Source organism: Phyllobates terribilis, unplaced genomic scaffold (assembly GCF_046119375.1).
Source record: "Phyllobates terribilis strain yellow unplaced genomic scaffold, ASM4611937v1 Scaffold_2__4_contigs__length_985480577, whole genome shotgun sequence".
Lineage (NCBI taxonomy): Eukaryota > Metazoa > Chordata > Amphibia > Anura > Dendrobatidae > Phyllobates > Phyllobates terribilis.
The window spans coordinates 533390181-533417585 of record NW_027362762.1 but is presented as its reverse complement, the minus strand read 5'-3'; the positions used below and the strand labels follow the sequence as shown (position 1 = coordinate 533417585).

General features: G+C 46.4%; 1 protein-coding gene and 1 long non-coding RNA gene across 4 annotated transcripts in view; one reads left to right on the top strand and one right to left on the bottom strand.

Moving 5' to 3' along the window:
* The window catches only part of RPS6KA1 (ribosomal protein S6 kinase A1), a 177679-nt gene extending 171518 nt beyond the window's left edge, over positions 1-6161 (bottom strand). The window contains exon 1 of one of the 3 annotated variants that reach the window (XM_073666160.1): positions 5997-6161. In XM_073666160.1, the coding sequence (XP_073522261.1) occupies positions 5997-6059 (63 nt within the window). In that variant the 5' untranslated portion in view covers positions 6060-6161. The remainder of the gene's footprint in view (positions 1-5996) is intronic. The other 2 variants (XM_073666161.1, XM_073666164.1) reach the window with 2 other exon arrangements.
* The window catches only part of LOC141219705 (uncharacterized), a 186940-nt gene that overhangs the window by 148157 nt on the left and 11378 nt on the right, over positions 1-27405 (top strand). The gene's annotated exons all lie outside the window — the stretch shown is intronic.

The window sequence follows — 27405 nt, the reverse complement described above, 5'->3', positions numbered from 1 at the left end:
TTCATTTTTTTAGCGTGTTATTATAGTCACCATCTGTCAATTACTCCGCTATTCAACGCCGCTCCGGTCCTCTTCTGAATGACACCACAACTCTGCAGACTTTCCATATCACACTACGCTCTGCGTGACCCGAAAGTGGCTTTTACAGTAGAAGCCCATGGGTTGTCAGAACAGGGCTCCATAGACTTACATGTGTAAAAGAGACTTCCGGCTCACATGGAGTGAGCCAGGTAGTCTGAAGATCTGTGACGTCACTCAGAAAAGAAGAGGAGAGGAACAACGCTGGATCCCGGAGAAGATGGCGGTAGGCGAGTATATTAATACATAGACAGTCACTACATACTCAGATGCACAAATTTAGAGAAAATAAAGTTCATTAAAGTGCTTCTTTAACCTAAAGTTGATGATTAAATTATGCACTATTAAATACTGACTCTTCTGGATGTATCCCCATAATGACAAAGGCCCATTTTTCAAATCTGATGTGTCATTTTAAGTATTAATATCTTTTGAAAGCTTTTTCATATCCGAGTGATTCTAAGAATGTTTTTTGTGACACATTGTACTTTAGGATCGTGATAAATTTAGCTCAATATGTTCTGTGTTTATTTATGAAAATATTAGAAATTTGAATAGAAAATTAGCACTTTTCAAACGTTGAATGTTTAGAAAAACAAAGAAGCGACACACACACACACACACACACACACAGTTAACATTTACCATATGTCTGCTTTAAGTTAGCATTTTTCATATCGCCTTATTTTGTAGGGTGTTGGAAGGGTTAAAAGTTTGCCAAATTTCTTCTTTTTTGTTGTTGTCTGGTTGCTAGTTTAACCCTTCAGGTGCTTTAGAGGAATTTACACAATGTGGAATGAAAAATTCAGTTTTTTGCCTCTAAACTATAGCTAACATCCTAACAGGCCATCCAGCACTATATGATGGCAATTCATCTGAACGGCTATGATAGATTACTAGATTTCCTCTGCAGCAGACCTAATGTCTGGCCCACCTCTTCCTTCTATAAGAAATGACGTTTTACTGAGGGTGCCAATAACTACACTTTGTTTAGTTCAGGAGAACTGCAAGATGTCCTAGGGTTTGTCCCCACAATTTTTGATCGACTCCAAAATCCTCAGAAAAAACAATACAAATACTATTTCAATACACTTCCTACTGATTTTAATGGGACTTCGCTGCAGCAAATTTTTATTTTTCAGACAAGGTTTCAAAAAACAAAGCAGAATAAAATAGCCATGTCGCTTCTTTTATCAGGGTCTCTTAAGGAATTTGCGCCAAGCTTTAAGCAAAAAAGTGCAAAAAAAGTGTGAGGGAAAGAAAGCTTAAAAAGTGCAAATTAGAAAAGAGTCTCATAATAAAACGATCTGCATTTCTGTTAAAAGTGTTTGTCTTGTTTATTTTTGTTGTTGAAACATCTCTGTGTAAAGATATCCTCGAAGGGTTACTTCCATCTTCGTAGACGGGCATATTTGTATAGTGGCTATAAAAACAAGCAATTTTTATAAAAAAAAAATTTGCCCTGTTCTCCCGCTAGCTCTACTTTTCAATTTATGGCTCAATGCCTAGGGAACTGGCCACCACCTCCGTCTAGGAAATACTGTCGAATATGTACAGGGCTTATAAGCACTGCAGCCAACTGGGATTCACCTGAGTGTGCTCCTAAGGCCCCACTTAGGAGTATTTGCCTCACTATCAGTATTTGGTCAGTATTTTTTCTCAGAAATGGGAGCCAAAACCAGGAGTGGGCGATAAATGCAGAATTGGTGACTTGTTTCTATTATACCTTTTCTCTGATTGTTCCTCACCTGGTGTTGTCTCACACTCCTGAGAAAAAATACTGACCGAATACTGACCAAATACTGATAGTGGGGCCGCAGCACGTCAATGCAAAAATCGGGAGCAACTCAGGGCAGCAGCACGTCAATGCAAACATCGGGAGCAACTCAGGGCTATATGTGAAGGGGTGAGCTACAACTTAAAATGTTTTCTAGGGGGAAAATATACCTCAGATCTTAGTCCCAGTACTCTGGAGATCCACTATCATGCATTGCGCACAAAGCTGTGGAGTCGGTAAGCCAAACCTTCGACTCCGACACCTCAATTTCCATGACACCGACTCCACAACTACAACTCCCTCATACATGACTCATGTTTAAATTATATAATTTACGGTAGGACACATTTTTCTCAGCTCAAAGTCTAGACCCTTAGATCAGGAATAGGACAGACATTTATAGGACATTTCATAACTTTCCCAAATTCTTATGAAAAAATATTCCCCACAAACTGCATTGAACTATGGTACCCATAATAAAGTTCTGTGCAGGTTCCATATGTTTAGTGCCAAGTACAGGATCACATCTAGTCATGTTAATCTTGAGAAGCCATTGCCAAAAATTATAGAACTACAATATATAAGAGGCACACACACACTGCCTCGCTGCAGAGTCTCCCTCACACACACATACTGCCTCGCTGCAGAGTCTCCCTCACACACACATACTGCCTCGCTGCAGAGTCTCCCTCACACACACATACTGCCTCGCTGCAGAGTCTCCCTCACACACACATACTGCCTCGCTGCAGAGTCTCCCTCACACACACATACTGCCTCGCTGCAGAGTCTCCCTCACACACACATACTGCCTCGCTGCAGAGTCTCCCTCACACACACATACTGCCTCGCTGCAGAGTCTCCCTCACACACACATACTGCCTCGCTGCAGAGTCTCCCTCACACACACATACTGCCTCGCTGCAGAGTCTCCCTCACACACACATACTGCCTCGCTGCAGAGTCTCCCTCACACACACATACTGCCTCGCTGCAGAGTCTCTCTCACACACACATACTGCCTCGCTGCAGAGTCTCTCACACACACATACTGCCTCGCTGCAGAGTCTCTCACACACACATACTGCCTCGCTGCAGAGTCTCTCACACACACATACTGCCTCGCTGCAGAGTCTCTCACACACACATACTGCCTCGCTGCAGAGTCTCCCTCACACACATACTGCCTCGCTGCAGAGTCTCCCTCACACACATACTGCCTCGCTGCAGAGTCTCCCTCACACACATACTGCCTCGCTGCAGAGTCTCCCTCACACACATACTGCCTCGCTGCAGAGTCTCCCTCACACACATACTGCCTCGCTGCAGAGTCTCCCTCACACACATACTGCCTCGCTGCAGAGTCTCTCACACACATACTGCCTCGCTGCAGTGTCTCTCTCACACACATACTGCCTCGCTGCAGTGTCTCTCTCACACACATACTGCCTCGCTGCAGTGTCTCTCTCACACACATACTGCCTCGCTGCAGTGTCTCTCTCACACACATACTGCCTCGCTGCAGAGTCTCTCTCACACACATACTGCCTCGCTGCAGAGTCTCTCTCACACACATACTGCCTCGCTGCAGAGTCTCTCTCACACACATACTGCCTCGCTGCAGAGTCTCTCTCACACACATACTGCCTCGCTGCAGAGTCTCTCTCACACACATACTGCCTCGCTGCAGAGTCTCTCTCACACACATACTGCCTCGCTGCAGAGTCTCTCTCACACACATACTGCCTCGCTGCAGAGTCTCTCTCACACACATACTGCCTCGCTGCAGAGTCTCTCTCACACACATACTGCCTCGCTGCAGAGTCTCTCTCACACACATACTGCCTCGCTGCAGAGTCTCTCTCACACACATACTGCCTCGCTGCAGTGTCTCTCTCACACACATACTGCCTCGCTGCAGTGTCTCTCTCACACACATACTGCCTCGCTGCAGAGTTACACACACACACATACTGCCTCGCTGCAGTGTCTCTCTCACACACATACTGCCTCGCTGCAGAGTCTCTCTCACACACATACTGCCTCGCTGCAGAGTCTCTCTCACACACATACTGCCTCGCTGCAGTGTCTCTCTCACACACATACTGCCTCGCTGCAGTGTCTCTCTCACACACATACTGCCTCGCTGCAGTGTCTCTCTCACACACATACTGCCTCGCTGCAGTGTCTCTCTCACACACATACTGCCTCGCTGCAGAGTCTCTCTCACACACATACTGCCTCGCTGCAGAGTCTCTCTCACACACATACTGCCTCGCTGCAGTGTCTCTCTCACACACATACTGCCTCGCTGCAGAGTCTCTCTCACACACATACTGCCTCGCTGCAGAGTCTCTCTCACACACATACTGCCTCGCTGCAGAGTCTCTCTCACACACATACTGCCTCGCTGCAGAGTCTCTCTCACACACATACTGCCTCGCTGCAGAGTCTCTCTCACACACATACTGCCTCGCTGCAGAGTCTCTCTCACACACATACTGCCTCGCTGCAGAGTCTCTCACACACATACTGCCTCGCTGCAGAGTCTCTCTCACACACATACTGCCTCGCTGCAGTGTCTCTCTCACACACATACTGCCTCGCTGCAGTGTCTCTCTCACACACATACTGCCTCGCTGCAGTGTCTCTCTCACACACATACTGCCTCGCTGCAGAGTTACACACACACACATACTGCCTCGCTGCAGAGTTACACACACACACATACTGCCTCGCTGCAGAGTCTCTCTCACACACATACTGCCTCGCTGCAGAGTCTCTCTCACACACATACTGCCTCGCTGCAGAGTTACACACACACACATACTGCCTCGCTGCAGAGTTAAACACACACACATACTGCCTCGCTGCAGAGTCTCTCTCACACACATACTGCCTCGCTGCAGAGTCTCTCTCACACACATACTGCCTCGCTGCAGTGTCTCTCTCACACACATACTGCCTCGCTGCAGTGTCTCTCTCACACACATACTGCCTCGCTGCAGTGTCTCTCTCACACACATACTGCCTCGCTGCAGTGTCTCTCTCACACACATACTGCCTCGCTGCAGAGTCTCTCTCACACACATACTGCCTCGCTGCAGAGTCTCTCTCACACACATACTGCCTCGCTGCAGAGTCTCTCTCACACACATACTGCCTCGCTGCAGAGTCTCTCTCACACACATACTGCCTCGCTGCAGTGTCTCTCTCACACACATACTGCCTCGCTGCAGAGTTACACACACACACACATACTGCCTCGCTGCAGAGTTACACACACACACACATACTGCCTCGCTGCAGAGTCTCTCTCACACACATACTGCCTCGCTGCAGAGTCTCTCTCACACACATACTGCCTCGCTGCAGAGTCTCTCTCACACACATACTGCCTCGCTGCAGTGTCTCTCTCACACACATACTGCCTCGCTGCAGTGTCTCTCCCACACACATACTGCCTCGCTGCAGTCTCTCTCACACACATACTGCCTCGCTGCAGAGTCTCTCTCACACACATACTGCCTCGCTGCAGAGTCTCTCTCACACACATACTGCCTCGCTGCAGAGTTACACACACACACATACTGCCTCGCTGCAGAGTTACACACACACACATACTGCCTCGCTGCAGAGTTACACACACACACACACTGCCTCGCTGCAGAGTTACACACACACACATATATAATATATATATATATATATATATATATATACATATATACATATATATATACACAAACACACACAGCCTCACTTCACTGTTTATTACCATGACAATCCACGGCCAGCAGCCTATTGTAGGGACATGAAGGATCCTGGCGCTGACAGTACACAGTACCATATTACACAACATATTGTACACTGTGCCAACGGTAGCCTGAGGCCAATCTGGCACCTGTTGCTGCACAGCTCTGCAGAGCTTACACTAGATGGCACCAGCATGACACGCAGAGCATGCTCATCTACTATATAGCCTGACACTACTCATTGTATCCAAAGCAAGCTACACATGACACGAACACCCGTGTCCATGGTCACGCACGGCAACTAATCACTGACAGCACCTGCAGAGGTGCACAGAATGAAGTGATGCATGCACGGACACGCATGGTGAAGCAGCGCCCATCCTCACCTCAGTTTCCTCTGGCACCAGCTCCACGTCGGGCCACAAATCTACCAGCTGAGCGAGCGGCATATTCCACGGACCAGTACTCTCGATCTCCCTCCTCACCACACACCAGCTCCACAGTTAGCGCGTAACTCCGCCCCCAGCTCACTGACAGCACCGACCGTACCGCCCTGCTAGTCTACTACTGGTCTCTAGGAAAGGCTGCGCTCACCATTGGTCACGGATAAGAAGGGGTGTAGCTTAATGGACCACGCCCCCACCCTGAACTCCTCAGGTAAAAGGCTCCTTATCAAGACTTTACAGAAGCGGGAAAGAGAGCGCCATCTGGCGTCTGGAAATGGTAGCATTTTGCTATAATAAGTGATTTATGTACAGTGAGATGACATGTTAGGCGGACGTCATATTTGCGGTACAAACGGACTGGACTCTGCTATTAATGGATAAAAAGTTGCTCCTTAGCCTTTGCTCACACATGTTGGGTTTTTTAGCCTCACAAATCTGCTAAAAAATATAATCTCAGGCAGGAAATCAGCTGTGTCAAAAACGCAGGTTTTGCTGAGTTTTTATGCGTTTTTTCAGCGTTTTTTTCACTGTCCTTCTGTCTCTATTTATGCATGTACATAAAGTTCTGTGAAAAAAAGAACCCCATTCTATTTTACCATCAGAAACACTGATGCAAATTATGCTGCGTTTTTTCAGTGTTTTTTTCACCACCCATTACTTCCTATGGGCGATAAAACGCTGAATGAAGTGACACGCTCTATTTTCCGAAAACCCAAGCAAGGCACAAAATACGCAGCAAAAAAAACCTAGGTGTGTGAACAGAGAATTCTGGATTCTCATAGACTTTGCTGGTACTGCAAAACGCAGCTGAAAATTAGAATAAAAATCTGCAGCAAAAAATGCTGAAAAAACCATGATATGTGAACATAGCCTTAGGTGGTTTTCTGTTTACCTCTGCATTGACTTGTCCAAGTTGGAGACAAAGGGGCTGTATTACTAAGCTACATGAGCTGGAGCGTTGGTTTACCTTGTGGCAAATAAATGTCTTCACTGCTTTGAGCCACAATTATTAAATGTGTTAGAGACACTGGGCCTCACAAAGACTAGCAAAAAGACTGTTCTTGTTGCCCGTAGTAACTAATCAGAGCACAGCTTTCATTTTTCCAGTACAGGTTAAAATATGAAAGCTCAGCTCTGATTGGTTGCTAGAGCAACTATGATAGTAAGACCACAGCCCCACTATCAGTATTCGGTCAGTATTTTTTTCTCAGGAGTGGGAGACAAAACCAGGCAAGGAACAATCAGAGAAAATGTATAATAGAAACAAGTCACCAATTCTGCATTTATCACCCACTCCTGGTTTTGTCTCCCACTCCTGAGAAAAAATACTGACCGAGTACTGATAGTGGGGCTGTGGCCTTAAGAAGAGTATGGTAAAGGGGTTGTCCACTGCTCAGACAACCCTATCTGAATCCTTATGTTTCCCCCAGTAAAATAATAACAATTAGGGCTCGTTCACACAAGTGTATAACTGATGAACATAAGCATGCAACGAAGGATTAGGTCCTGACACTTGCCAGTGCAAGCTTGAGGACATTCTTTGCGTGCAGAGTTTGTGCATGATGCGCTCCTGTCTCACAGATGAAGACAGCAGCGGCAGTTTCCGTGTCTCCTGTGATGTATCTGCTCCTGCCCCAGTGTTTCCTGTGATGTATCTGCTCCTGCCCCAGTGTCTCCTGTGATGTATCTGCTCCTGCCCCAGTGTCTCCTGTGATGTATCTGCTCCTGCCCCAGTGTCTCCTGTGATGTATCTGCTCCTGCCCCAGTGTCTCCTGTGATGTATCTGCTCCTGCCCTAGCGTCTCCTGTGATGTATCTGCTCCTGCCCCAGTGTCTCCTTTGGTGTATCTGCTCCTGCCCTAGCGTCTCCTGTGATGTATCTGCTCCTGCCCCAGTGTCACCTGTGATGTATATGCTCCTGCCCCTGCATTTCCTGTGATGTATATGCTCTTGCATTACCGTATCCTGTAATGTACATGCTCCTGCCCCAGCATGCTCCAGCATCTCCTTTGATGTTTATGCTCTGGCCCCAGTGTCTCCTGTGATGTACATGCTCCAGTGTCTCTGGTGATGCACATGCTCCTGCCCCAGCATCTTCTGTGATGTATATGCTCCTGCCCCAGTGTCTCCTGTGATGTATATGCTCCTGCCCTGGCATCTGTTGTGATGTATGTGTTCCTGCATTAGCATCGCCTGTGATGTATTTGCTCCAGCATCACCAGTGATGTGTATGCTGCTGCCCCAGCATCTCCTGTAATTAATATGCACCTGCCCCAGCGTCTCCTGTGATGTATATGCACCAGCTCCAGCATCCCTGTGATGAATATGCTCCAACCCTAATGTCTCCTGTAATATATATGCTCCAGCCCCTGTGTCCCTGTGATGTATGGGGAATGTATTATACTGTATGGAGGACTATGGGAAGTGCATTATACTATATGGAGGACTATGGGGAACACATTATACTGTAATGGAGGACTGTGGGGAGTGCATTATACTGTATGGATAACTATACGAAGTGTATTATGCTGTATGGAGGACTATGGGCAGTGCATTATACTACATGGAGGAATATGGGGAGTGTATTATACAGTATGGAGGACTATGGGGATTGCATTATAATGTATGGAGGACTATGGGGACTGCCTTATAAACCCAAAAGAAAAAAAACCGAACACATAGGTCATACTGTACAAAAAATAATAATAAATAAAGAATTAGCCAAACAATATGCCAGACTAAAAAACCTTTATTGAAAAAGTCATTGGTTCTTGGGGGCACTGAGACAAAAAGTGCACACACGGATATAAAAAAACAATTAAAATACACAATACTTCCATGTAGAGTACCAATACAAAAAAACAAAGGACCAAGCTAAACCATAGTATATCAATGCTATGCAAAAGATGTAAAAAATGTACTGTATTATACCCACATACCCTGGCACAAAAAGTGCATTGCAGCCCTATCAGTATTCAATTGCATATAAAGTCAATGACCAAGTAAAGCTGCAGATCTCATACACCTACACAATTGCAGGTGCAAGTAAAAATGCTCAGAGGTACATATACTGGCCAAATGAATGTCTACAGGGTGTAAGTACATGCTAATATATAAATTTGCCCTATAAATCAATTAGGCACATCATAGAGAGGGGAAACATCTCAATATCTGGTGGTCCGTAACTCCATGTGCTGCACGCCGGAATGCAGGACTATGGGGATTGCATTATAGTGTATGGAGGACTATGGGGAGTGCATTATACAGTACTGTATGGAGGACTATGGGGAGTGCATTTTACTGTATGGAAGACTACGAGGAGTGTATTATACTGAATGGAGTGTAGCGCCAGCATCCCTGCACGGTGCCCCTCTGCCCCGGCAGAGACGCCAACTCACTCACCGCCACGGTCCCGCACTCCCTCTTCCTTCCGCTGCTGCTGCCCGGGGTCTGCATACGGCTCACAGATCCCCGGGCACCGTGCTTAGGGCGCACGCGCAGTCCCGCCCTTTCAATGGGACAGCGCGAACCATCCTAAAGTGTCCCCAGCCAATGGCGGGAAGACAATTATTATTAAAGGCACCTCCACCTGATTGGAGGTGCCTGAGGAACGTGTTAGTTTTGTCTTGCATGCTTGCTTGTTCTCAGGTCCCCAGTGCTCGTATCCCAGTATACCTGTCCTGTACATCCGTGCCTGCCTGTGTTACAGTTATATTTTCCAGCTCACCTGCCTGCCTGTATATCAGCCGTGCACGACATCACTTGCCTGCCTGTATACCAGCTGTGTCCGCCATCACCTGCCTGCCTGTATACCAGCTGTGTTCGTCAGTACCAGCCTGTCGGCAAATCAGCCGTGCTAGTCGGTATACCTGCCGTGTCTACCTGTACTTGCCAAGTCTACCCATTCCTGGCTGTTCCAGCTTCTTGTCCCTTGGGGTTCAGTTGCAGTCAGGGCGGCTCCAGGTTTTTGTGGACCCTGGGCGAAAGAGTCTCAGTGGGCCCCTTTAACACATATCACGATTCATGATACACAGATACCGAAGAGATATATATATATATATACATACACATACACACATGTATACTGTGTATATATATATATATATATATGTTACGCACACGCCCGGACTAACTGTCATGAGCGTGGTTAGCGATCCCACTGGACCATGAACCGAGGAGTGCCTGGAGGGGCGTGACTAAGTATCAACTCGGTCCGACCAAGGTCGCATGGCGGCTCAGTCAACTCCGTGAACCAGGGAGGAACTGAGCAGAGGGACCAGGTGCTTCTCCAGGTCAGACCCCGGTGACAGCTGTTAACCCACACCGGGGAATGCAGGAACGGGGAGGCACAGCTGGTATGCAGACAGGCGGGTACTGGCAGGCACAGCTGGTATGCAGACAGGCGGGTGCTGGCAGGCATGGCTGGTATGCAGACAGGCAGGTGCTGGCAGGCACGGCTGGTATGCAGACTGGCAGATACTGGCAGGTAGAAACGCAGGCTGGATAGGGACCAGTACAGACTGGGATACAGGAACAGAGCCGCGGGTGCGGTGGACTAGCAGAGCAGAACCGCAGGCGCGGAGGACAAGCAGAGCGAAACCACAGGTGCGGTGGACAAGCAGAGCAAAGCGAAACCGCAGGTACTGTGGACAAGCAGAGCAGAGCGAAATTGCAGGTGCGGTGAACGAACAGAGCGAAACCGCAGGTGCGGTGAACAAGCAGAGCAGAGCAAAACCGCAGGTGCGGTGGACAAGCAGAGCAGAGCGAATCGCAGGTGCGGTGGACAAGCAGAGCAGAGCAAAACTGCAGGTGCGGTGGACAAGCAAAGCAGAGCGAAACCGCAGGAGCAGTAAACAAGTAAAGCAGAGCGAAACCGCAGGTGCGGTGAACAAGCAGAGCAGAGCAAAACCGCAGATGCGGTGGACAAGCAGAGCAGAGCGAAACTGCAGGAGCAGTAAACAAGTAAAGCAGAGCGAAACCGCAGGTGCGGTGAACAAGCAGAGCAGAGCAAAACCGCAGATGCCAAGAGAATGCCAAGAGTGTGCAAAGCAGTCATCAAAGCAAAAGGTGGCTACTTTGAAGAACCTAGAATATAAGACATATTTTCAGTTGTTTCACACTTTTTTGTTAAGTTTATAATTCCACATGTGTTAATTCATAGTTTTGATGCTTTCAGTGTGAATGTACAATTTTCATAGTCATGAAAATACAGAAAAATCTTTAAATAAGAAGGTGTGTCCAAACTTTTGGTCTGTACTATATATATATAGTACAATGCCAAAGATTTCACTTCTTACATTACATGAGTGATATCTATGGTAAATTCTACAATAGCTCAGAAACCGGCGAATCCTCGCAACGCACAGTGCAGACCGGACAGTATAGTCCTCCATACAGTATTATGGGCACCACATAGTCCTCCATACAGTATTATGGGCCCCATATAACGCCCCATACAGAATACCGACACCCATATAATGCTCTGTACATTATACTGGCCCTCATATAACGCATCATACAGGATACTGGCCCCCATATAACGCTTCATACAGGATACTGGCCCCCTTATAACGCTCTATACAGGATACTAGCCCCCATATAATGCACCATGCAGGCTGTGCCCCCCACATACTGCCCCATGCAGGCTGTTCCCCCCCCACAAATAATGCCCCATGCAGGCTGTTCCCCCCCACACACATAATGCCCCATACAGGCTGTTCCCCCCACCCACATAATGCCCCATGCAGGATGTCACTCCCCCCCATATAAAGCCCCATGCAGGATGTCACCTCCCCCCCATATAATGCCCCATGCAGGATGTCACCCCCCAATATAATGCCCCATGCAGGATGTCACTTCCCCCCCATATAATGCCCCATGCAGGATGTCACTCCCCCCTATATAATGCCCCATGCAGGATCAGGATGTCACTCCCCCCCATATAATGCCCCATGCAGGATGTCATTCCCCCCCCCATATAATGCCCCATGCAGGATGTCATCTCCCCCCCATATAATGCCCCATGCAGGATGTCATTCCCCCCCCCATATAATGCCCCATGCAGGATGTCACCCCCCCCCCATATAATGCCCCATGCAGGATGTCATTCCCCCCCTCCCAATATAATGCCCCATGCGTCCATACATAAAGAAAAAAAAAAATACTCACATCACTTGTCACCTGCTGCCGCTGCTCCGGACTCCTCAGCCACGTTGCCATCTTCCTGCTCTGCAAGGTAACTGCTCAGTAGAGAGCACAGTGGAAAGAAGTCACCGCGCCCTCTGACCTGAGACGTCACAGCGCGGAAGAGACTGGACCTGCTGCGGAGGAACGGGGAGAGGTATTGTGCCGGCTGCCAGGGCCCTGAGCAAGTGTGGTGGTGGGTGGTGGTGGGCGCTGGCACCGGCACTGCACTCCTCCACTCACGGGCTCCAGAGCGCACAGGGTTGCCCGATGGCGAGTGGGCCCCCCGCCTGCTCAGGGCCCCGGCACTTGCCCAGGTGCGCCAGGTGCTGACGCCGGGCCTGGTTGCAGTGCACCCGAGGTCAGTCCTGGTGTAGCACCTGGACTTGCCCCCCTTCCCGGGCTCTCCTCAGATTGCGGTACCATCAGTTGCTGTGCATCCGTGGTCAGTCTTGGTGTGGTCACGCCCCTCCAGACTCTCCTCGTGTAACGTCACAGTGGTTCCATCACTCAGTCCGTTACAGTTTGCTCAGGCCATGGAATTCGCTGGCTCCCAGGCCTCCTCTCCCTCAGACCTGTACCACGAGGTCTCTCGCCAGAAAGACAAGTAGGATAAGATCTTTTCCTACCTGAGAACAGTGACCACCCGCCTAGATACGCTGAGAACCTCGGCCGCAGCTGCACCTCCCCAAGCTGCGGCTACCACGGCCGTGACCCATCAGCTTGTGACCTATGTTCCCGGACCCCGTCTGTATGCTCCTCCACGCTATGGGGGTGATCCTGCCCTATGTCGAGAGTTCATCAATCAGTGCATGCTGCACTTTGAACTCTTGGCTTATCAGTTCGCCTCGGACGGGGCCAAAGTGGCCTTCATCATGTCCTATCTCACTCGTGAAACTCTGGCATAGCTCAGTCCATTATGGGAGAGAGGGGATCTTCTTGTTTCAAACCTTCAGTCTTTTCTGGAAGCATTCCATAAGGTCTTTGATGAACCTGGCCATGTTGCCTCCCCAGCATCTTCTCTACTCAGACTACGCCAGGGAAACCTGACTGTGGGCCAATGCGCTGTCCAATTCTGTACTTTGTCCTCCGAGCCTTTCCAGGAGAATAGAATCTAGGACAAGCTGGCCGGTTGCTATATTCCCACTGGATGACCTGGTGTCTCTTGCAGCTCAGATCGACATCAGGTTTCTGGAGCGTTCCAAAGAGGTGACCCGCAAGAGAAGACCTGCGCGCCTGGCTCCTACCTATCAAAGGCCGATTCTACAGCAAGCCCCAGCATCCTCCCCAGAGTCCATGCAAATTGACCAGGTGACGATGGCCAAGGAGGCCGTCGTGCCGAGGAAAGGTGCTTCTATTGTGGCAGTCCTAAACATGTAATCTGTTCCTACCCAGAGAAACCGGAAAACTCCTGAACCTAGGGTCTGTTGGGGAGGCCACCCTGGGCGAGAATCACACCGCTCCATCGCTGACTCTGTCAATATCTGTTTCCTGTGGCAACATCCGTTTTGTTGAATCAGCCTACCTGGACTCTGGTTCCGCAGGTAATCACATTCAACAGGCCATTGTGGATCGACATAAATTCCCAATCCAGCATCTACAGGATCCATTGGTGGTTTCATCGGTGGATGGAAAACCCCTTTCCGAGACCATCTTTTTCGTTACCGAGCCTGTGGAACTTCAGGTATGAATGCTACACTTGGAGAAGATTTCTCTTTATGTGCTGTCAGGTCTGTCTCAGTCTCTGCTTCTAGGTCTGCCATGGCTGCAAAAACATGAGCCTGTCTTGGATTGGAAATCTGGAGAAGTACTCCTTTGGGGACAAGAGTGCCACCAGAGTTGTCTAGTTCCCATTCATCCCGCTCGACCTCCGGCCTCACCATCTAATTTACCTGGGTTGCCTGCTTCATATTGGACCTATGCTGAAGTCATCGACAAAAAGGAGGCAGAGACGCTACCGCCTCATAGACCGTATGACTGTCCCATCGATCTTCTTCCAGGTGCATCTCCTCCATGTGGTCGAATCTACACCTCGGCGCAGGCTGAGACCCAAGCCATGTCCGAGTATATTAAAAAGAATCTAGCCAGGGGCTTTATCCGGAAGTCAGCCTCGCCGGCCGGAGCTGGGTTCTTCTTTGTGAAGAAAAAGGTCTGCTCACTTTGGCCCTATATCGATTATGGGGGACTCAACCAATCAAAAATAAATATCCTCTGCCTCTCATCTCCGAGCTGTTTGATCATCTTAAAGGTTCCAGAGTCTTCACGAAACTCGACTTCCAGAGGCCTTTAACCTGATTTGAATTTGCCAGGGAGATGAATGGAAGACGGCCTTTAACATCTGCGATGGCTATTATGAGTATCGTGGTATGCCGTTTGGACAGTGTAATGCCCCAGCAGTCTTCCAAGAACTGGTGAACCTCTTCCGGGACCTTCTCCACGCGTGTATGGCTTTTTACCTGGATGACATCTTGGTGTTTTCTCCCAATCTGCCCACACACAGGAGGGATGTTTGCCAGGTTCTGCAGAGATTAAGGAAGAACTGTCTGTACGCCAAGTAAGAGAAGTGCATCTTCGAGCTGACCTCTCTTCCGTTTCTTGTGCATATCATCTCTGATACCGGCCTGAAGATGGATTCCGAAATGGTGTCCGTTGTCTTGAAGTGGCCTCGTCCTGACGGTTTGAAGGCAATCCAGCGTTTCCTCGGGTCGCTAATTACTATCGCCAGTTCATACCACACTTCTCCACTCAGACTATTTCAATTTCTGCTTTGACCTGCAAGGGGGCTAAATCCTAGGGTGTGGACTCCTGAGGCTGATAGCACCTTTGTCTCCTTAAAGCAGACCTTCTTCTCCACCCCAGTGTTACACTGTCCGGACAGCAATAAGCAATTCTTTCTGGAGGTGGATGCCTCTTCCTCCGGTGCTGGAGCCGTATTCACCCAGAAGTCTCTCTCTGGCCGTATGGTGACCTGCGTTTTTTTCTCTAATCGATAGGTGATCGAGAACTCTTGGCAATAACTCTGGCTTTGGAAGAGTGGAAGGAGCAGTCTATCCTGTGATCATCTACACCGATCACAAAAACTTGGCCTACTTGCAGACCGCACAGCTCAAAATCTACGCAAAGGCTGGTGGTCTTTGCTCTTCGTCCGCTTTGATTTCGTAATCCACTTTCGGTCGGCTGACAAGAAAATCAAAGCGCTGTGCACTCCGATATAGTTAAGGGTAGCGTAGCTCCGTGTGGCGCCCGGTGGTGGGCCCCACTGAGCATGGGGACCGGGGTGACCACATCCTCTGCCCACCCTCCTTCCACCCGGTAGCTACGCTACTCCTTATAACACATGGTGAATGGCATAAAATTAATAAAACCAATTCTTGAAGTGCTGTTGATTTGTTTATTCTGCCTCCCAAAGATTGCAGTAAGTCTCGGCTCAAATTTATACTGTGCTCTACACTCAGAATTTACATCAGGGTTTCCCTCTAAATCTCCATAAAACGTGATTCTGACAAAACCCCAACTGAAGATTCATTGTAATGAGGTAGATGGAGTCACTTTGGTGTGTGGCAGTGTTCGTTACTTTAGGCTTGCACAAGAGCACAGACGACCACATTTTTGTGCACCTCTGAAAAGACAAACACCGCTGAACAGAGGTCAGACAGAGTCCAGAGTAACTCTGGCTGCCTCATTATAGGGAATAAATACATCACGGGTCTGTCTGAATCACATATTTTGGAGATTTAGATGGAAACCTAATGTAAGTGCTCAGTGTAGAGCACAGGATAAATATGAACCAATCTAAAATGTTAAGTACCGCAAAATACCACCAATAAAAGTTTCAACTCAACCCACAAAAAACAAGTCCCCATTCAGGTCCATCATCTATTAACAGAAACAAAGGGGGTTACCACTTTACTGGTAGCACAAAGGGTTTGGAAAAGAAACATGACTCCCCTCTAAAAGAAATCTAGTGACATCTGCGCTCCTAAATCCAAATACCCCTCTCCCTTCTGAGTCCTACAGTGTTCCTAAACTGCAGTTAGTGTCCAAATTTTTGGCATTACTGTAGCGAGGCGAGCCCACTTAACAATTTATGGGGTGCTTATCTCCAGATGCACAAGCTAGACACAATATAACGGACACTATAATGTGTTGGCCACAACAGTGGCATACTCACAATTTTCTCTGTGCAACATCCATTGCTGCTTATTTCTGGAACACACCCATGGAGTCAAAATCATTACTACACCTGTGAATTCCCAGAGTAGTGCAATTTCTAAATTGGGGTCACTTGAGGGGGGTTTCTGCTGTTCTGACACTTGGCTGCTCTGCAAATGGATTCTGCAAACTATTCTAGGAAAATCTGCAAAAGACAAATAGCACTCCATCCCTCCCGAGCCAAACATTACTGTACCGCCACATGTGGGGTATTGCCATATTCAGGAGAAATTATGTGACAAACTTTGGGGACCATTTTACCTGTTTCCCTTGTGAAAATGTAAAATCTGGGGCTAAAACAATATTTTGGTGGCAATAAATGTAACTATTTTTTATTCAGCGCCCAATAGTATAAAATTCAGTGAAACACTCGTGGTGTCAATATGCTCACTGCACCCAGAGATGAATTCATATAGATATAGATTGTAAAATAGTGTCACTTTTGGGGGATTCCGCTGTTTTGGCACCTCAGAGACATGGTACCCCCAACCCATTCCAGTAAAATCTGCACTCCAGTATGGCACTACTGGAGAGTAGATTCCGACCACATATGGGGTATCGTGCTCAGGAGAAGCTGCGTAACAAATTATGCAGTCCATTTTCTTCTATTAGCCCTTTTGAATATTGAAAGCTATTGGCTAAAATAATATTTTAGTGGAAAAAATGTAATGTTTAATTTTCACCACACAATGTTTTAAATTCTGTGAATCACCTGTAGATTTAAAATGATCACTGCATTATTAGATAAATTCTTCAAGAGGTGTAGATTCTAAAATGTGGTTACTTGTGTTGTTTTTTGCCGTTTTGGCATCTCATGGGCTCTCCAAATGTGACACAGCATCCACAATCTATTCCAGCAAAACTTGTGCTCCAAAAGTGTTATAGCATTTCTTCCCTTCCGAGCCCTGCCGTGCGCTCAAATAGTACCACATGTGTAATATCAGTGTACTCAGGAGAAAGTGCACAACAAATCATGGGGTCCATTCAGTGTCAGACTGGAGAACACAGAGCTCACCACAGAACATCATTCTTGGGGCCTACTGTCCATTTACTATGGAAATAAGGAAGGTTAAAGTCTGCAGTAAAAAGTAGGACAATGCTGTGTACATTAAGATGAAGCATGCAAAATTAAATATCAGAGACTTCTTTCATATTTCTTATCGCTATATGGACTACATTGGATTTGATGGACCAACCTGGGATCTAGTTAGTTAATAAAATTATTAAAGCGGGATGATGTAGGGTAGCGAATTTTTTTTTTTCAAGAAAGTATTTTTATTTTTTTTAACACTTTATTATAGCATTAGTAATGAAGGTTTCTGACAGACACCTTTAGGCTATGTGCGCACGGTCAGGATTTGAAGCAGAAATTTCCTGAGCGCTTCTGCATCTCCTTGGCAGGAAAACTGCCGCCGAAAAAACACGTGGTTTTGACACGTTTTCTACTTTTTTTTGTGATGCGGTTTTTCCAAGCGTTTTTTGAAGCATTTTTGTACATTAATAAATGCTTTTTGGAGCTAAATAAAGTTATTTGGTGGGACATTGCTTAAACCCTTGGATTACCATCAGAACTGGGGTGAGTATATTTGTTAATTTAATTGATTAAAGAATGTGTCTGATGTATTTCAAATAAAGTGTTTGCTCTGTGTCTGTTTGTTTATTTAACTCTTTACTTTACTTTAATTAAGTTTGGTGATGAAAGGGTCTAATTGAGAACTTGTCATCACCAAACAAAACAGCTAGGTGTGAGCTGCTATTTTTAGCCTAGGAAGGTGCCATTTGAAGCTGCATGTTTATACAGCATCAAACCAGCAGCGTCCAGATGTTACAACATAGTGGATGGGATTTGTAGAAATCCCATATCCACTATGCGTGCATCTGAGGCTGCGGATCACTCGTGGACACTGACATGCGGCTCGTCTTTCAGGACCGCAGCATGTCAAATTCTCTTGCGGAGTCGCTAGTCTCCGCAACATAAATTTGACCACTAGAATGTATTGAATGTGGTACATCTGCATGGTTCAGTGAACACATGTGGATTTACCTGCGTTAAATAGAGTGCAACGTTTTGTATGCAGCAAAAAATATGCGTCCAAAGCGCTGCTACATCCGGATTGTGGGCACAGAGCCTAAAATTTAAAAAAAATGGCGTGGGCTCCCTCGTCATTTTTATAACCAGCAGAGGGAAAGCCGACCACTGGGGGCTGATATTAGTAGCCGGGGAAGGGGCCATTAGCTAATATTGTTTCCTGGATATTAATATCAGCCCACAGCTGTTTGTTTAGCCTTTAATGGCTAGATTACAGGGGGACCCCAGAAAAAAATTGACTTTGGGCCCCCCTATAAAATCGAACCAGAAAAGGCTAAACAGACAGCTGTGGGCTGATTTTAATAGCCAGGGAAGGGGCCATGAATACTATAAGATGCGCCATCGTAAGATGCGCCAAATCTGGCACTTAGTCTCCACTCTTCCCACTGCCCTGTAGCGGTGGCGAGTGGGGTAATGGGGTTGGGTTTCACGTCAGCCTTATATTGGCGGCTGACGTGAAGCCCAGGTTAGTAATGGAGGGCATCTATAAGACGCCAGCCATTACTAACCGTGTAGTAAAGTGGTTGCCGCTTTTTAAATAAAAGACACAGCCAGAATAAAGTATTTTAATGAAATAAAAAAACACATGGTTTTAATATTTTTTTTTTATTGCACTCTGTCCGCGAAGCCATCGATCTTCTGAAAAAAAAAATAAAAAAAAACAACCATATCCCTCACCTGTCCACCGTCAACGATGCAGTCCACGATTACGCCAACGATTGTCCCTCGGTGATCCGGGTCACTTCTACAGCAGTGATATCAGCAATCACTGATGTCACTGCTGTAGAAGACAGCAATGTACACTGACAAGGGTGTAAAATCATTCCTGTCAGTATACATTGCTGCTGCAGGAGGTCACTGGGAACTGCTGGGAGTGAGCACGCTCTCCGCAGTGTACCGCCTGCCGCCCAGAGGAGAGCATCGCCGGGGACCAAAAGGAATATCCTCGTAAAGCAAATAGATGAAGCAGCGACTCAAGGAGAAGTCATTATTATGGGAGACTTCAACTACCCTGAAATACATTGGGGGACAGAAACCTGTAGTACAAGCAAAGGTAATAGGTTTTTGACAACTATGAGAGACAATTACCTTTCACAACTGGTTCAGGACCCAACAAGAAGGGGGGCAATGCTAGACCTAATATTAACCAATAGGCCAGACCGCATATCAAATATACGAGTTGGGGGTCACTTGGGTAATAGTGATCACAAAATAATATGTTTTCATGTAACCTTTAATAAGATGTGTAGTAGAGGGGTTACAAGGACACTAAACTTCAGGAAGGCAAATTTCCAACGGTTGAAAGATGATCTTAGTGCAATAAACTGGGACGATATCCTGAGACATAAAGCTACACAAAGCAAATGGGAGACATTTATTAACATCCTGAATAGGACCTGTGCACAATATATACCCTTTGGGAATAAACATGCTAGAAATAGGAGGAAACCACTATGGCTAAATAGAGCTGTAAGGGGCGCAATAAGTGACAAAAAGAAAGCATTTAGAGAATTAAAGCAAAGTAGGTAGTGATGAGGCATTAAATAAATATAGAAAATTAAATAAATTATGTAAAAAACAAATCAAGGCAGCAAAGATTGAGGCAGAGAGAATCATTGCCAGAGAAAGTAAAAATAACCCCAAAATATTCTTTAACTACATAAATAGTAAAAAAACTAAAAAAATGATAGTGTTGGCCCCCTTAAAAATAGTCTGGGTGAAATGGTGGATGAGGATGAGGAAAAAGCCAATATGGTAAATGATTTTTTTTCAACCGTATTTACACAAGAAAATCGCATGACAGAAAACATGATTAGTGATAACAAAAATTCTCCATTAAATGTCACTTGCTTAACCCAGCAGGAAGTACGGCAGCGTCTAAAAATCACTAAAGTTGACAAATCCCCGGGCCCGGATGGGATACACCCACGAGTACTGCAGGAATTAAGTAACGTCATAGATAGACCATTATTTTTAATCTTTAAAGATTCCATAATAACAGGGTCTGTACCACACGACTGGCGTATAGCAAATGTGGTGCCAATATTCAAAAAGGGGACAAAAACTGAACTTGGAAATTATAGGCCAGTAAGCTTAACCTCTACTGTGGGTAAAATCCTGGAGGGTTTCTTAAGAGATGCTATAATAGAGTATCTGAAGAAGAATAACCTCATGACCCAATATCAACATGGGTTTACGAGGGACCGTTCCTGTCAAACTAATCTGATCAGTTTTTATGAGGAGGCAAGTTCTGGACTGGACCAAGGAAATGCAGTGGATGTTGTGTATATGGACTTTTCAAAAGCTTTTGATACGGTTGCACACAAAAGGTTGATACATAAAATGAGAACAATGGGGATAGGGGAAAATATATGTATGTGGGTTAAGAATTGGCTCAGTGATAGGAAACAAAGGTTGGTTATTAATGGAAAACACTCAGACTGGGTCTCAGTTAACAGTGGGGTACCACAGGGGTCAGTATTGGGCCCCCTTCTTTTTAACATATTTATTAATGACCTTGTAGGGGGCATACAAAGTAATATTTCAATATTTGCAGATGACACTAAACTCTGCAGGGTAATCAATACAGAGGAGGACAATTTTATATTACAGGAGGATCTATGTAAACTAGAAGCTTGGGCTGATAAATGACAAATGAGCTTTAATGGGGATAAATGTAAGGTAATGCACTTTGGCAGCATAAATAAAATGTATAATTATATGCTTAATTGTAAAACACTGGGCAAAACTGTAACTGAAAAAGACCTGGGTGCATTGGTGGACGACAAGCTCACATTTAGTGGCCAGTGTCAGGCAGCTGCTGCAAAGGCAAATAAAATAATGGGATGCATTAAAAGAGGCATAGATACTCATGAGGAGAACATAATTTTACCTCTATACAAGTCATTAGTGCGACCACACTTACAATACTGTGTACAGTCTCCGGTGTATAAGAAAGACATAGCTGAACTAGAGAGAGTGCAGAGAAGAGCGACCAAGGTTATTAGAGGACTGGGGGGTCTGCAATACCAAGACAGGTTATTACACTTGGGGTTATTTAGTGTGGAAAAAAGAAGGCTTAGGGGTGATCTTATTACTATGTACAAGTATATGAGGGGACAATACAAAGACCTTTCTACTGATCTTTTTACTCTGAGGCCAGAGACGGGGACAAGGGGGCATCTTCTACGTCTGGAGGAAAGAAGGATTAATCATAATTACAGACGGGGATTCTTTACTGTAAGAGCAGTGAGACTATGGAACTCTCTGCCGCAGGATGTTGTGATGAGTGATTCACTATTAAAATTTAAGAAGGGCATGTGTGGCACCCCAGGGGTCTGGTTGCCACAGTGATAGAAATATCACGTCTGAGAGCAAGTGGGAGGTTCCCTGGTCAGGAGCCCTTGAACATGCAACACCTCCTGTCCCAGACCAGATAGGGGAGGAATCTGCCCTATATAAACTGGATCTGGGGCGGGGTTAGGTCAGTTAGAGCCTGGAGTGAAGTTCCAGACACAGGGAAAGCAACAGCTAGGAGCTCTTTCGGAGCAGGAGCTGAGTGCCAGAGACTGGAAGCTGATATTGCTCATCCTGGCTGAAGACACTACGACCGGACGACGGAGTCCGAGGCTGTGAGGACTTGTATATCCAGCAGCAGAAACCAGCTGGCAGGGGATTTCAGGTCCTCTGGCCATAGGAAGCCCGGAGGCTCAGTCACACACACAAGTGACCGGTACCGCCATCGAGGAGCGGAAGCTACCAGAGGGTCCAAGTCACCAGCCATACGGGTGAGCACCACATGGTATACTCAGGGACGTGGGCTACTTCCACTCGCTTACAGCAAGGTAGCCAGGAAGAGTGCAGATAGACGGGGAGGCCTACAACTCCACCTGGCCAGGGGAACTCCTGTTTGTTCACAGACTGACCAGGCCCCTTATGCTAGCCAGTACTCCCGGGAGGGTCTGCCTTATCATCATCAGTAAAGACCCTGAACTGCACTGCAAAGACTCTGAGTCATTCCTGCTTCACCCGTGCACCATCACTCCCATCATCCACACTCACTGCCCTGAGGCTATACTCCTCCCGTGGGGAGTTGTCCCATCCTCTGCTGCGCACACCACACCAGCCTCAGCGGTCTGCCTCACAGCGGCGGTACACCCTGACCGCAATCCACGGGTGGCGTAGTCGGACATTAAATCATAAAAACCCTATAAAAGACGGCCACTGGTCTGACCAGTATAGTGTTTTTTATTTTAATTTGTACTTTTTTTTCCTTTTATTTACAGTGGGTACGCCGACTCGGCAGAGCAGACTACTGCTCCCCCCAGCCAACCTGCTCTTGCTGTTATCAGCGGGAGTGGCGATCAGATGAGAGGAGTAGTAGTCCTTCTCTCCCGACCTGAGTACAACCCGCACCGCGTTTCCGCCGCAAATTCGCGGCTATTGGCTTTAATTGAAACGTAGCAAATCCGCAGGTATAAATACTATACCTGCGGATTTGCTGCGGTTCAATTCAAGTCGATGGGTGCGAATTCGTGGTGGAAACGCCCACACAATGGTCATGCTGCGGTTTTTACCGCAATGGTAATCCTGAGCAAACAGCATGGATTTATATACTGTGACCCGAGAGAATGTCAAAAAATAAAAAATAAATCTATCCTTACCTTCCGATGGCCCCCGGTGTCTTGCTTCACCGTCCCGGCTGCCGGCAGATCGCGTTACACTGAAGGACCTGCCGATGTCAACGTCGCGTGACCCGTCACATGACTATGACGTCAGCGCAGGTCCTTCAGTCCATCGCGAACTGCCAGCATGAGAGGAGTAGCACACCGGGGGCCGCCAGAAGGTAAGTATATATTTATTTTTTATTTTATTCCTTTTTTTTTTACAGTTTTCTATGGTACCCAGGTCCGGAGGAGAGTCTCCTGTCCTCTAGACCTGGGTACTATCCGCACATTAGAACGCATGGAATGCGTATCTACATATACAGTGATGCGTAATCCATGCGTTGTAATGCAAGTCAATGGTGGCGAAAATGCAGCACTTCCGCAAAATAATTGGTAGTGCTGCATTTTTTTACGCAATGATAATCCACAGCGAAATTTCCGCAGCATGTGCACAGCACATGCGGATTATCATTGGGGAACATGGCAGGCCTTCTACCAAGTGTTTTTTAAGCGTTTCTGCAGCGTTTTTGCCGCTGCAGAAACGCTTAAAAAACGCATCGTGGGCACACAGCCTAAAAACTCTTTGTGTGCACATAGCCTTAAATTATTCTTTCTGGGGCTTAATTTCAGTCTGCATTGTTTTTTTTGCCTCAAAAATCTACACTCCCTTCACTATTACGGTAATTCACTGCCTAATTGACTAGGGAAATTGGGAAGGAGTTAGTTAGCACTGGAAACAGCCCATCGTATGTGACAGTTTGTGCCTGGATCGGCTCAAGAAGGCAAAAATTAACTGCTTTTATACAAAAGAAATAGAAATAAATGGCCCCAGTATAGTTGATACAGACGGCTCGATTCTGCATAAATGAAAAGTTAGAAAGCAAAGATAATGTGGGCTCCACTCATTCTTCATATCCAAAACAGGTAAAAATGACAGCAGCAAATTGATACTATCAGGCTATGTGCCCACGTTGCGGACCTGAAGCATATTTTTTACGCTTCTCCCTGGCGGGAAAATCGCATGCGGATATTACATGCGGTTTTCCCGCCAGGTAGAAGCGTTTGTGAGGCGTCTTTGCATGCATTTCCGCATGCGGGTTATCAAGCACTTCTCCAAGCATCACTTGGAAAATTGCTTGACAACTTGTTCAGAATGGTAAAAAATAAAAAAATAAACTTTATACTCACCTTCTGATGCATTCTCTGCCCTGTCCGGAGGCTTGAGCGGCTCACGCTGTTGTGTGCAGGACCTGCGGTGACGTCATTGAGTCATGTGGTGGGTCACATGACTCAATGACGTGGCAGGTCCTTCAGACAACAGCGCGACGGAGGGAAAACATCAGAAGATAAGTATAAACTTTATTTTATTCTTTTTTTTACAGGTTCTTTGGTACCCAGGTCTGGATGAGAGTCTCCTCTCATCCAGACTTGGGTACCATCCGCACATTGATTCCGCTGCGCTTCCGCAAAATTAATGAACATGCTGCGGATTTTTGACCGCAGCATATACGCTGCGGAAAAATCCGCAGCATGGGCATTGACATTGCGGAATGCCATTGGGGACCATGGGGTGCGGATATACATGCGTTTTTCAAGCGTTTACGCTGCGGAAATTCCGCAGCATATACGCTTGAAAAACGCTACGTGGGCACACAGCCTCAGAATGGGGAGGTCTGTGGATATTGCTCCCTTCACACCTTAAAAACACCAGCTAGCAGTCACCCCAGAGGTAGCCTGTCACATTGAATATTTTTTTGAAGTGGTGAAAAAAATCCAAAGTTTGTAAAAATAAATAAATAAATAAAAAAAAGGCACCATTTTCCGAGACCTGTTGCGTCTCCATTTTTTGGGATCTGGAACAGGGCTGGGTGAGAGCTTATTTTTTGCGCGCCGAGCTGACTTTTTTTTTTATACCATTTTGATGTAGATACGATGTTTTGATAGCCTGTTATCGCATTTTATTGCAATGTTGCGGCGACCAAAAAAACAGAATTCTGGCGTTTTTTTTTTTTTTCTCGTTACGCCATTTAGCGTTCGGATTAATTATTTTTATATATTGATAGATCTGGTGATTCTGACTGCTGTGATACCAAACATGTTTTTTTTTTTTTTTTTTTTATTATTATTATTATTATTATTGTTTTATTTTGAATGGGGCAAAAGGAGGTGATTTGAACTTTTATTTTTTTTTTATTTTTTAAAAACTTTTTTTTTCACTTTTCACTGACTTCAATAGTCTCCATCTGATCGCTTGTGCAACATATAGCAGGACTTCAGCCCTGCTATGTGTTGCAGAAATACTCATCTGCTATGAACGCCGACCGCTGGGCGGCGCTCATAGCAGATGGGCTATGACAATCACAGGGGTCTTCTTCAGACCCCGAGTTGTCATGCCAACCCATCGGCGCCTTGCGATCATGTGACGGGCACATTGATAGGCGGGTCTTATGACGCACTTCCGTCGCGGCCAAGTTAAATGTCGCGGTCAGAGATTGACAGCGGCATTTAACATATTAACAGCCGTGGGTGCATCGCAATTCACCCGCGGCTGTTAGTGGCACATAACAGATGATCAGATGAGGGGGGATAAACTGAGGGGCTGTGCAGGGGGGAATGAAATGAGGAGCTGTGCAGGCAGAATGAAATGAGGGGCAGTGCAGACGGTGGAATAACCTGAGTGGCTGTGCAGATGGGGTAATAAACTGAGGGGCTGTGCTTATGAAGGGTAATAAACTGAGGGGCTGTGCAGATGGGGGGAATAAAATGGGGCTGTGCAGAGGGGGGAATAAACTGAGGGACTGTGCAGAGGGGAATAAACTGAGGGTCTGTGCAGAGGGGGGGATAAAATGAGGGGCTGCACTGTGTAGTGCTAAGCTGTTAATGGCCATCAGGAATCCATATTGGTAGCCTGTTTTTAAAGAACCCTTTAAGATATTTCACAGTAACAGTTCAGCTTGTTAGCCTTGTACTTTCTGTAATTTTCCCAACACCTGGACCGCATAGCTCTATTATCAATGTTTAGTTTATAGTATCACCCAGTACCACATAGCTCTTTTATCAATGTTTAGTGCGAACGATGCATGTTTATATTTTTTAGCAATATCTGGTGAGAATATGCTGTGTTTATAGAATGGTAAAACATCTGGTACCAGGAGCCTTTGGCATGTTTCATCTCCGGTGATATATTTGATATATTTGTTTGGTGTTAATTGACATCTGAAGAGCAGGCCATTCAGAAGAAAGATACTATATCGAACAAATAGAACCTGTCAGAATTTGTGTAACATTTGGTTACGGAAGCATTTATTTTCAAACAAGATATAAGCTAGTAAAGTTTTCAGCTAAGACAGAAGCCTGTTGACCTGTGGACTAAAAGGGGACGCCCTGACATCTCAGTGTGGATTCATCCCAGGACTTTTCTCTGTCTTCGCTGTGTTGCTTCTCGCGGCTGATGTTTCCCAGATAGATGATGTATGTTGCTACTGGTGAAGTTTTTCCTGTATAGTGTGCGCTGTAAGTACTTTACCTTTGTGATTTATATTTTGCAAAAGTGTACCCAATATCACACTATTTCCTATTTTCTGTAATCATTTAATTATAATAAAAATTAAATGCCTTCTTTAAAGCCGTATCTGAGCCCTTTAAATACTTGGCAAAACACGCTGATGGGGGAAGAAAATGAGGGGCTATGCAGATGGGGTGAATAAAATGAGGGGAGTGGCTGTGCTGATTGGAAATAAAATGAGGGGCTGTGCAGAGTGAGGAAATAAAATGAGGGGCTGTGCAGATGGGGGGGATAAACTGAAGGGCTGTGCAGCGGGGAATGAAGTGAGGGCTTGTGCAGGAGGGGAATAAAATGAGAGGCTATGCAGGGGGATAAAATGAGGGGTGGGCTGTGCAGATGGTGGAATAAACAGTGGCTGTGCAGATGGGGGAATAAACTGTGGGGCTGTGCTGATGGGGGTAATAAAATGAAGGGCTGTGCTGATGGGGGAATACACTGAGGGGCTGTGCAGAGGGGGGAATAAACTGAGGGGCTGTGCAGAGAGGGCAATAAACTGAGGGGCTGTGCAAATGGGGAGAATAAAATGAGGGTCTGTACTGATGGTGAGAAGAAATTTAGAGGCTGTGCAGATGGGGGGAATAAACTGAGGGGCTGTGCAGATGGGAGAATAAAATGAGGGGAGTGGCTGTGCTGA